Here is a 12,062-nt window from a genome sequence, read left to right on the forward strand (position 1 = left end):
TTTTGGACAAAATTAGAGTATACCCACTTCTACAGGCACCTCTACACCACTGCTCAAATGGCCTACTATTTAGGATGCAGGTATGGGCATTCGCACAAGGCCAGTGTGTTAGAAATTCCCTGATTTGCCATTGAGTACAAATCCATTCACCAGTCCTTACAGTTTCACCGCAATATACTCACAGACACTACAAAAACCACACATATTCATAATAAGTATCATGAATATCAAAACGTTCCATTTGACAACATAATAAATCACGTATGATTGTCAATTGATTAAAGATACAGTTTAAACAGCCCGCCACATCAAAATGAAAACAGTTAAATAAATAATTATAATAATAACAACATTTTTTTCTTCTTCGATGATTAATAAATAAATAAACAAATGAAATAAATACATAAATTAATTAGGTTAAATTAACTTACGGAAAATGTGGGTGTCACACACAATGAACAACAGCTAATGGTTTCAAATGAACACACGGGCACTTCAGTATTACACTCAGAATTTTTTTTGGACCAAGGTTCGTTCGGTCCCATGCCAGGCTGCTTCTGTCCCCTGTGAGAAATGCCATCCCCATGGGCTTAAGTCTGGCCCCGGTCCCCCATCCCCTGTAAAACAACAGGCAACTCCAGAAAAACACTGCCACTCCATTACCAATCGAATATTACCACATTCAAATATTAAAGGCTGTGAGGGGGAGTGGCTAGCTGCAGAGAAAGGTGCATGAACTGATATGAAGTCTGCAGATGTCACTCAGCCCCTGATGTGATGTTGCCATTGAAACAAAGACAGAAGGGGGTTATAAATCCCCCGCCAGCAGCCCCCTGTCCAACGTACTTTGGGTTGCTCCATCCTGAGTTAATCCCACTTTATCCAGGAGAGCCGGGCTGTCAGATCTAGAGTGAGACGGGGGACAAAAGCAAGGCAAACATGAGGCTTTAAATACATTTTAATGATCGTTTAACAAGTCGCAGGTCCGAGCAAAGGGGTACACTCACTCCTCAATGCCCCCTCCGAATGGTTGAAGTGAAGCCCCACAGAATTGGTTAACTAAAGTAAATAGGCAACCATTGAGTGCAGTGACAATACTTGTGCTCTGGCAAAGGGGAGCTTTTGTGCACCCACGCCAAAGAAAAAGACAGCTGGGGGGGACACACACAACAAACAAAGCAAGCTGTTTAAGTGACACAAACTCAATTCAGAGCCAATGATCTTTGGAGTTGGCTGTCAACCATTAGCCTCTCCTCGTGCTAATGTAATTTTAAACACTTGGTAGGATACGTCATCCTTCCTTGGGTTTATCCTGTGTGTTGTTTACAATTTCGTGAATGGGGTTTGGTACTGTCCCAGACCCAATTTGAAGTCACAAAACATATGGGCCATGCATGTAGTATTGGTTGTAAAACTATAATTCCAAGTATAGTAAAGTATACATTTACTGTAATTACATCCATGTATAGTGGGTGGACATATTGCTGGAGTTTCTTCAGTACCACACTTAAAATAATTATTATTTGTTTTCGGACCAAATGTTACCTGCACCCCAAAGAAATCTTGGCCCAAACTTAGCTCCAACTTGAGAAAATGTAGGCATCAATTCAGTCAATTTAAAAGTATGTGTTTGCTCAACTTGTCTCATAACTTATGTTCATTCAACTAGAAATTATTATTTGTGCGTAACTAAAAAAGGCTATGCAACTGTTAACACATACACAGTGCTGTTAACATACAATGTTTTCAGCGTGACATATATGACACTCGTTGACATTGTGCATGTTGATTTATACAGTACCATTATTCAACCTGTCCTCACCTTGGGATTTAACTCACAGCTTCTTGCTTCGTGGCATTCCAATCTTCCTGCTATGTCATCGTGTCTGTGTCAGTTATTGATCTGGCTATTTGATTTACTTTGATTTGATTGACTTATTTCGGCCATTTCCGTTTAGTTTGTATATTTATCTAATATCGGTGGGGCATATTACTCTATTTTAATGTTACTCCTTAACAGTTTTCCTTGAGTATACTTTTAACAGACCTGAGGTCTACTTTAAAGTGCAAAGTTTAGCAATAAAGGTGAAAGCTGTCATGGACACAGATATGGTGGCATAGCAGGAAGATTGGAATGCTGTGAACCAACCGTTTGTGAGTTCAAATCCCAGGTGAGGGCATGTTGATTATTAACTGCTGTATAAATGAACATGTATGTTGTATGTTAAAAGCACTGTGTGTGTAATTAGCTCCACAGCCTTTTTTTGTTGTTGAGGAAAGATGGCCAAATACTACTTTCTAGTTGAATGAACATATGAGACAATTTGAGCAAACACATCATTTTAAATTGACAGATGTTTGGCTATGTTTTCTCATGTTGTAGGTAAGTTTGGGCTAGTTTTGGCCTTCTGTAGGATCTATTGCACCCGTTTCTATTTAGCCGTTCAATCTTTGAATGAAAGAGATTCAAAATGTAATTGTACAAGCAACGAATCAAATTGTGTATGACTGTAATCTCATTGCATAATCTAAAAATGGTTATATATATCGGTAATTAGGCAATTTGTATTATCTGCTCACCGCTTGTGTTCCAAATGGCATTGGTTTGATTCTTGTAACCATTCTTCATGCATTCGTCCACGTACGACTTGGGGTCGCAGCCGGAAATCAGTATCTCTCTCAGGAGGGCAATGTAGGCAATGGCCAATCTCAGTGTATCAATCTTAGACAGGCGCTTCTCGTAGGGAAATGTTGGCACGTGGCACCTTAGCTCTTCGAACGCAGAATTGATACTCAGCATCCTCTTCCTCTCCCGGATGTTAGCGGCGTGTCGCTGGATCTTGTATGGATGATGGGGCACGAACCGCCGCTGCCTGCGCTTGCTCATCTCGTGGGGCTCGTCCACAGAGGAGCTGTCCACTTCAGCACTGGCTCCAAGGCCGGGAGACTGCGAGTCCAGGTCGGCGAAGGTCATCTGTGCGTCAGGGAACATGGACTGGCCACCGAACGAGGACCAGGGCGAAAGCTGGCCCGTGACCGCGGTGCAGTCAAAGAGGAGAGTGTCCAACTGGGCCTGGAACTGGAAGTTAGGGTCCATCTGGCCCCAGAAGGCAAAGTCTGTAGTGCCATCTTGATCCAAGTCAAATAATATATCTTCCATTTTTTAAATCTTACTTTTCAATTTGATTCAACAAGCTGTGTTCACCCGGCAGGAGAAAACGTGTAGCCTGCTGCACGAAATAAGTTGTTGTTCAGACATCGGTGCCTAGTTCAAAAGTGCCTAGTTCAAAATAAAGTGCTTGTGGGAACCGTCGGGTGTGCACTACCTGTCACCTGTAATCTCTGGACTGTGTGACACTCACAGTGACACATCTCGAGGATTAAATAGTTCCCGGATTTCCATGTCTGGCGGCAGGGGGTTCGCGCATTTTCTAAAGGCTGAAAAGGACCTCATTAGGAAACATGCCCCCTCCTAATAGATCACTCATTGCCTCTTAAAAAGCGGAGTTGGAGATACAAAGGAATCAGTTGATCTTGCAATTATAAACTTCCCTCAAATTGTTCCCTATACAACGAGCAAAGAGTATCCTAATATCTACAAAGAAAATGACTATTTGACATTCGTTCCTTGAGAGGGCTCTTTCTCAGTTTTGCACCGCGTGTACCACTTGCTCAACCGGGTGGCATCTGAATAGAATAGCTTTATAATTAGTACTCAGCTCGCGCCACACAATACTGTCAGAAACGTATGATAGCACTCTTAATGATCAAACCACATAGCCCCCCGGATGTAATGTTCATTAATGTTGATAGGCCTACGAAACAAGCAACGTAAGACACATTATTCTTTTTTTTTTAAAGTTGGTATAGATCGAATTTTAAATACAGATTTAACATTTTAAATGCAGATGGAATTTTAAATGTAAGGATCTTCCGTAACCCATATTTTAGAAAAACTGAATATTGTGTCATGCAAGTCAGTCTCTATATTATTTGCCTGCATCAACTTGGCTATTGCATTTTGTTTGTTATTTTGCATGTCTAAAATAATTGCTCTTCGAAAACAACAATTAAAGCAAGTTGAAACAACACTTCTTATTCCTTCGTACGGGATTATTTTGGTCTGCTCACCACATAAAACAAGTTGATTAGCATATTATATGATTTGTATTAGGCCTCTGACGGATGAAATGGCATCTAATTATGCTAAATGTAATGATATGTTGTGTCTGCTGCCTATTTACTAAATCATGTTTATATTTCCTAACATAAGCTTTTGATGTTACCAGCCTTCAACGATGCTTGTTGAAAGAGGAGTGTTTGTCATTGCAAACACAGAAATCAAGCCTGCTGTCTCTTTTAGTGGTTAGAGTACCAAGACACATCCTCTAGCGATTTTTGAATTTTTACTGCTGAAAAGCGATATCCCAAGAATAAATAGGCCTACAGTAAAGTAAACACGCTAAAGTTTAGCGAAAAATACTGTTTTTTTTGTTTTTAGATACACCTGATCATTTCAAAGAGTGGGGAATTCAAGGAGTTGGTTTGATGTGAATCCATGATGTCCTCAGCCTTCCTCTTGCTTGAGGAACAATTGAGGAGCAATATAGTACAAAAAAAAAGAAGGCCCACACACTTTCTTGTGCTACTGTATGTCATAACATACCTGGACCACCTATTGAGATGTGTCTTTTGTTAAGTAAATCAGTTGTTAAATGAGGGGAAAAAAGAGCCCGGAGTGCCACTTTAAGCATATCATGAACTGTAAACTCAAAGGCCTTTTTCACTCAAATACTTCGAGCAAGTAAAGTCAATGAAAAGTCATTATTACTTCAAACGTGGCACTGACTCAAAACTTAATGAGAAGTCAAATCAACCAAAAATGTTGTAAGTTATCATAACAAATTCACTTCTTTTTCTTTTACCAGCCATGCGAGGGTAAAAAAAAAACACATGCCCTGTTAAGAACTCTTTTTATTTTTTTCAATATTTTTTTATATATATTGACTTTTTAGATTTTTTTGGAATTGTTTTTATCTGTGTTTTTGCATGTACGTTGAGTGATTGATTGATTCATCTTATGCAACACAAAGATAAATAGCATACAGTTTTATAAACTTATCCAATCATTTAGTAAGATTTTTTTTTTCACCCTTTACTGAAATGGCTGTTCCAGTTTAAATGGCTTAGGTCATCTCCTCACATTGTTCCTAAGCCTGGTAGTCATTATGAATGCAGGTTGTGGGTGAATACTGTCAACTGTTGGATAGCCTCACTCTGGCTGGATTCCAATAGGAATTACACATCACTTTGCAAGCCAGCATAATGTGACTTGCAGGTAGGGTTGAAAAATTCTGGTAAATTTCCCTAGTTTCCACACATCCCTTTTAGAAGATTCTTGAAAACCCGTTATACCAGGATTTTGTGTAAATCTGGGTATGTTGGGAAAGTTACCAGAGTTTTCCAACACTACCTGCAAGTCACACTATGCTGGCTCACTAACAAATACAGTCATGGGTGGTAACTCTACAATTCTCTCGAAAAGGCAAGGCTCACTGGGAAATTATGTCGGAGGCGTGGATTTGTGGGGGCGTTACTCAAAATGTTCAAGCTGATACAATTTAAAATCTGGACCCCCTACGGGGTCACAGTGAGTATATCGGTTTGAGTAATGACTAGAAAGTCACTTTAAGTAACTGCGCTCAGATGTATTGACGTGCACATATTTGGCAAATTAGCATGCCAAAAGGATATGGAGATGATACAATACAAATATCGATGGATCCCCACCCCTCACAAACATGTTTAATTGATTTTTATATTTTGTTTTTTTCTATGCTTACTTCAACGTTGGGGGAAAAAAGAAAAACAACATTTATTTCTCAATGATCGAATTACAATATTACATTTAACAAGTTATTAATGAACTGACTACTTCAATCCCACTTGGCAGAGACATCAGTTCAACATCTAGTTTTGATTTACATTTGGTTGACGTTTCACCTAACGTGATTGCAATGGGAAATCAAGAAAACATGTCATCTTGTCATTAGGTTTAAGATAACATGTGAGTTTAAAAAAAATATGAAATTCCCTAACATTGATTACTTTTTGTCAAATCCAGTCAGTTTTCCACGTTGATTCAACGTCATCACGTTGAATCTTTTGTTTGAAATGATGTGGAAACAGTGGGATGTTTGTTATTTCCTACAAGGTGCGTTTCAAAGTAAAACGACTTGATTAATGAGTGCTTTTCTATTGAGCTCAGCGTCTTGTTTTTACACAGTTAAAAGCTCATAAAAAGGTTTTATAGTCAGAAACGCTTGCGTAATTTTGGAAATGCGGGGTAAGTATATATGACTAAAGTTTTGGCGTCAAGTCAACATTCCTGTCCTCTCTTGTTGTGCCTCTGACGTAGGCTATTAGCCTATTGTCACCAGCATAGGCCTACATACGACCTACAGGCTATAGCCCTAATGTAGGCTACCTAACATAGCCATAGGCCTAACCATCTTTTCCTTATGAAACGCTCATTTTATAAATCATATTTTAATATATTTGTAATAGTGGAAGAGAAATCTGGATTATTTTCCAAAAGTACAGTTCTGTTGAATTCTGTCCTCAGTCAGAAATGGTCTTTTAATTAGCCTACTGAGGCGCTACACACAGTAGACTTCCTTTCCACCGCCAGATAGGGAGAATTAGAAAGCCAAGCCATGTATTATCTTGGCAAAACAGCATAGGATTTCGATTGCAAACATACTTATTCAAATGAATCAAGGTGTTATGGTGAAAACTGAGAACTATTAATAATTTCCGCTGCTCTTGACCTGAAGCACAGCCCAGCGAGTGAGGGCTTGTCAGAACCTTCTGCCAGACAGACATCGGTAGGTCGTGCGCAGCTGACGGGTCAGGTTTGGATTGCAGTGAAGGACACGGCTGTCAAATACAGGACTTGCTCTATGCAGCTAACAGTATGTATTCAAATAAAGCCACGGTCTGCTTTCAGTTGTTTTTCATTTTCATTGCCCGCCAATGGCAAAGATTCACTGTCACCTGTTGGCGAAGGATGATGCCTTTAAGGTCTGTCTAGTTTGTCTGAACAACACTAATGATAACAGGCCCATGGTTGGGGAGTGACTGATGACAAAAAAATACTAAATTCAGAAAAGATGTATGCGGAAAAAAAACATTAGGAGACCTTTCTGTTTTCTCAATGACATTCAATTCAGCATTGAATAAAGACGCAAGAAGGTTAAGTTTGTTCCACGTGAGTGAATCTGACCACAAGTTTTCTTCTAATGCCTCTAAGGGAAAAGTAATCCAAAAGTAAATGGAAGTAATCAGATTAGGCCTACATTGCTACATTTTGGGTAACCCAAACATTACGTTACTGACTGCAATTTTTGACAGGTAACTAATAACTAACTGATTACATTTATAAAGTAACCTACCCAACCCTGAACAGTCCAGATAGAGGGACATGAAACAAAACTAAATCAAACATTTACTAAAGTAGTGCACTGGGTCTTTACTAGCAGACCGATATAGATGTCTGTAGTGCTGGCAAACATATATATATATTTTTTCATCTCTGCTTTGGCAAAAAAAGGTAGTTGTATAGTTAAGGATAGTATCTTGCAGGGTTCAATAGTTGGAATTGTAAGAGTTGTTGACCTGTCCCTTTCTTTGCGATTGTCATTTTAATGGAATCTAGAAAGAACAAAACCCTGTCCTCAAACATTTACATTGGTAGAGCATGGCGCTTGTAATGCTAGGGTTGTGGGTTAGATTCCCACAGGGGACCAGTATGAAAAAGTATGAAAATGTATGCACTCACTACTATAAGTTGTTCTGGAGAAGAGTGTCTACGTAGAGCAGTGATACTAGCAAGAGCCGTGTGTGGGTTTATTCTGTTTTCTCATCTTAAGAATGTCTACTGAAATGGAAAAGGAATGAATAGACCATTTCAGTTCTCACATAGTTCCATTTGCAAAGTAATTCAAGAAACTGGAAAACATATATCAAGCAAGTATTTTAATATTCCACAGCTGTCTTGACGTTACAAATGCTGGTTAACACTTCAATACATGTAGGAAACAAACAACAAAAATGATGCATCCCCCCTCAGCAGAAAAAAAAATCACAGCACCCCACCCCCCAAACTACTTCCCGTGGCTATGAATGTTGCCATTTTATAAGAATCTTACTGCATTTGCCAAGTAGGGCGGGTCAGGCACATCCGAATTCGCCAGACTTTTAGGCAGGCTGGAAAGTAGAAAACGTATTGGAACCGGTGCATAAACACATCTGGCTGCAATTAGTGGCTGGTTTTGAAGTTGTCTCGACTTGGGAGTTATTTTGAAGAAAACAAGGAACTTAATGAAAACGGTGAATTAAAAACATAGCCTATCAATATCGATTCCCACCACAGCTGTTCTTTCATGTTCCTTGGAGTAATGTGCATTTTAATCAATGACAAGATTATTGGGTTGTGTGTAATTATGTAATTTCCTATCGTTTATTACTGACTTGTCAATTTACCGACCAGAGTAAAGTTTGTTCAAATGGAGTGCAAGGCAACAAGACACACATGTGCACGCATACACATACTGTACATGTACATACACAGCAAATTCCCCAGTGTTAAATCAACACTGAAAGTGTGGTCCCGTATACACGGTGTAACAGTGATAAATTAACACACTGCTCATTGTAAAGCCTTATTTGCCTGTTGAGTGAATTGTTGCGTTACCACACATGACTGTATTTATTAGTGACAGAGACATGGTTTGTTGCATTCATTCATTTTCAGTCCTATGGACTTCACCTAGTGAGATCTTAAGCGAATATGTTGTCATTGAAAGGACATTCTTTAACACAATACCATACGTATTTCATAAGGCCTCAGCTCTTACAACGGCACCGAAGGAGATGGCCGCCATTTTACACTCCAGTAACCAATTGTGCTATTGTTTATTTTTTTCCGCGTTATTTGTATCTATTTTTTACTGAAAGACTTTAAAATAAAATTTGTATTAACTTCTTAAAGCATTGTTGGTTAAAGGGCTTGTAAGTAAGCGTTTCACTGTAAGCTGTACACCTGTTGTATTCGGCACATGTGACAAATACAGTTTGATTTGATTTGAAAGCCTAGTTTTACCCTACATTCTTAGAAATAATAGTAAGATGTTGTTCTCTGGGTATACAGAAGCAAAATAATGCACATAATGTACCTTCAGAGGTACACATAATGATCTCACATGGTACTGTTCGGTACCTTTTCAGGGTACATGTGCAGATAATCTAGCGTAATGGGACATTTTTGTACCCAATATTTCGAATATAAAAGGCACAATCATCACACTCACTCTCGATGCACGGTTAAGGTACATTTCAGTTTCTCAGGGTATAAACGTATTTTGTGTACCCTACTCTTGATGGTACTGATCGGTACCCTTGCGTAGCAGAAAAGGGACGGTCATCACCCGGCATATGAAATCCGATAGAATTTTTGTTGTTACTGCAGAACTGCCTTCTTATACACGTGCACTTTCATGTACCTTAATTACAAACTTGAATGGGATCCTTAAATATTAACACAAATGTTAAATTCTGGGCGTAGTTTAGGAGACAGCATTGTGCTATATAAAGAGAAAGACAGGATCCTTCCTGGCTAGCCATGATTAGCTGATATAATGGATGGGTTGACTATGCTGATGGTTCGCCATGTGTTTAACATGTGAATCCTTAATTTTACTGCAGTGGGCTGAGTCATGGTCACGCACATGGTTATGGGCTTAAAAAAAGAAGACACCTGTGCCATGTCAGATATAGAGTTGAAATGTATTCCATTTTGAGTTTACATCCCATTACACACTTTATATACATCTCAGAAGACTGAAATATAACAAAACTGTTTGACAGTTTTTTTAACAGATTTTTGGCATAAAAAATAACACATCTTTATTCATTCTGAAAAATATGAATAACATTCCACCCATGAGGCCAAAGAGGGCGCCTTTGGTCATTGACTGCAGGAAAGGACTACAGAGATGAATAGCACTCTAGCGCTCAACAAAATCTTTCAAGGGCAATTTCTCCAACATGTCTCCTAAGTGGGATAACAAAAGTTTATACATTTTTAAAGCAGCATAACTTTCCATGCTTCCTCAAATCAGTGTATGAAATACCATTCTAGAGCACAGAATCTGATTTTTTTTTACAAAAGGCCCAATTGGGATGGGCCGTCACATATTATCTTGATTAAAGATGTCAAACAGTATTTGGTTTGTATTTTTGCCATGATATGTTAGGCTGCTCCCTTCCATTCTCTAGTGTTTGATCTAATGCATTCTGAGAAATGTATTTTCCCCCTAATATTTATCAACGTTTAAGTGAATTATGAATTATTATCCATAAACTACAAAATTATCTTAGAATATTTCCAGACCACTGTAATATTTTTAGGAGGAGTTTTAAAAATGAAATGTTTAAAGAACATGTTAAACATATTATTGGTGACCATACATCTGTCAAAATAAACATGTAAGGACAGACACTGGACACGAGAAGCAAGTACAGGGAGTGAACATTAAATGAAACAACGGACATATAACAAAACAAGAACAGTGTCTGGACAGGGGGAACAAAACAACATTGCAACAATAATGCTGACATGGGGAACCAACTGAGGAACAGACAGATATAGAGGGGCAATCAACAAAGTGAAGGAGCAGAGGTGAGTCCAATGAGCGCTGATGCGCGTAATGATGGTGACAGGTGTGTGTAATGATGGGCAGCCTGGTGCCCTCGAGCACGAGAGAGGGGGAGCGGGAGCAGGCGTGACAGCATAAGGATGTATGGAATAAATGACCCATTTGAATGTCAATGAATTTTATTGAATTAAATTAAAATTTTAATTCAAATATCTGTGTTTTTGCATTGACAAAGATAAATAACATATATTTTTCTAATCCAATCCAATCAATTAGTTAGATTATTTGTACCCGTTACTGCCACCACCATGCTTCACTGGATGGTGTTCTCGGGGTGATGAGAGGTGTTGGGTTTGCACCAGACATAGCGTTTGCTTTGATGGCCAAAAAGCTACATTGTTGTCTCATCTGACCAGAGTACCTTTGGGGAGTCTCCCACATGCCTTTTGGCGAACACCAAACGTGTTTGCTTCTTTTTTTTCTTGCTTAGTGGTGTTGCCGACTCTGGGGCCTTTCAGAAAATATGTATATACTGAGATCATGTGACACTTTGAATGCACACATGTGGACTTTATTTAACTAATTATGTGACTTCTGAAGGTTGCACCTGATCTTATTTAGGGGCTTCATAGCAAAGGGGGTAAATACATATGCTCGCACCACTTTTCCGTTATTAATTATTTATAATTTTTTGAAACAAGTAATGTTTTTCATGTCACTTCACCAATTTGGACTATTTTGTGTATGTCCATTACATGAAATCCAAATGAAAATCCATTTAAATTACAGGTTGTAATGCAGAAAAATAGGAAAAATGCCAAGGGGGGTGAATACTTGTGCAAGACACTCTATATCCTAACTCTGGATGGATTACAATATGAATTACACATCACTTTGCAAGCCAGCATAATGAGACTTGCAGGCAGGTTTGCAAAATTCTGGTAACTTTCACAAAATTCCCACAGTTGGAAGATTTCTGTAAACGGTAGGGAATAAGCAGGAAATCGTGAATCCTTCAACGAGAATTTCTGGAAAATCTGGGCGTTTGAGGAAAGTTGATGGAATTTTCCAACCCTACTTGCAGGCCTGATGTGACCTGTAAACAATGAGTTTTGGCCACTGTATTAGGGGAAAGCTAGGCCTCAGAATCAGGCTATTTGAGTTATGTAATATATTGTCATAAAGAGTAAAATGTTAATGATAACATTCACCTAGTAACTCATTTGGTGAAGGCCATAGGATTTAAAATCAATAAATACCACACCCATGTCACTAACAAATATAATCATGGGTGGTAACTCTACAATTCACTCGAAAAGGCAAGGCACACTGAGAAATTATATT

The 12,062-nt window shown here is 38.7% G+C and overlaps 1 protein-coding gene across 1 annotated transcript; it reads right to left on the bottom strand.

Moving 5' to 3' along the window:
* Positions 1-867: 867 nt before the first annotated feature.
* Positions 868-3,160, bottom strand: LOC115115256 (protein Fer3-like). Its single transcript, XM_029643752.2, has 2 exons — positions 2,581-3,160; positions 868-905 (listed from the first exon to the last, which is right to left on the bottom strand). Exons 1-2 carry the CDS (start codon positions 3,158-3,160, stop codon positions 868-870), a joined length of 618 nt encoding a protein of 205 aa, XP_029499612.1.
* Positions 3,161-12,062: the final 8,902 nt, after the last annotated feature.

The sequence above is a fragment of the Oncorhynchus nerka genome, linkage group LG3, assembly GCF_034236695.1.
Source record: "Oncorhynchus nerka isolate Pitt River linkage group LG3, Oner_Uvic_2.0, whole genome shotgun sequence".
In the NCBI taxonomy this organism is placed as follows: domain Eukaryota; kingdom Metazoa; phylum Chordata; class Actinopteri; order Salmoniformes; family Salmonidae; genus Oncorhynchus; species Oncorhynchus nerka.

Bases quoted from the DNA above. Each gene is read 5' to 3' on its own strand.
- LOC115115256 (XM_029643752.2), bottom strand. From the start codon at position 3,160: ATGGAAGATATATTATTTGACTTGGATCAAGATGGCACTACAGACTTT. The intron at 906-2,580 runs GTGAGCAGATAA...GTCTCACTCTAG, and splicing joins TGCCATTTGGAACACAAGCG to ATCTGACAGCCCGGCTCTCC.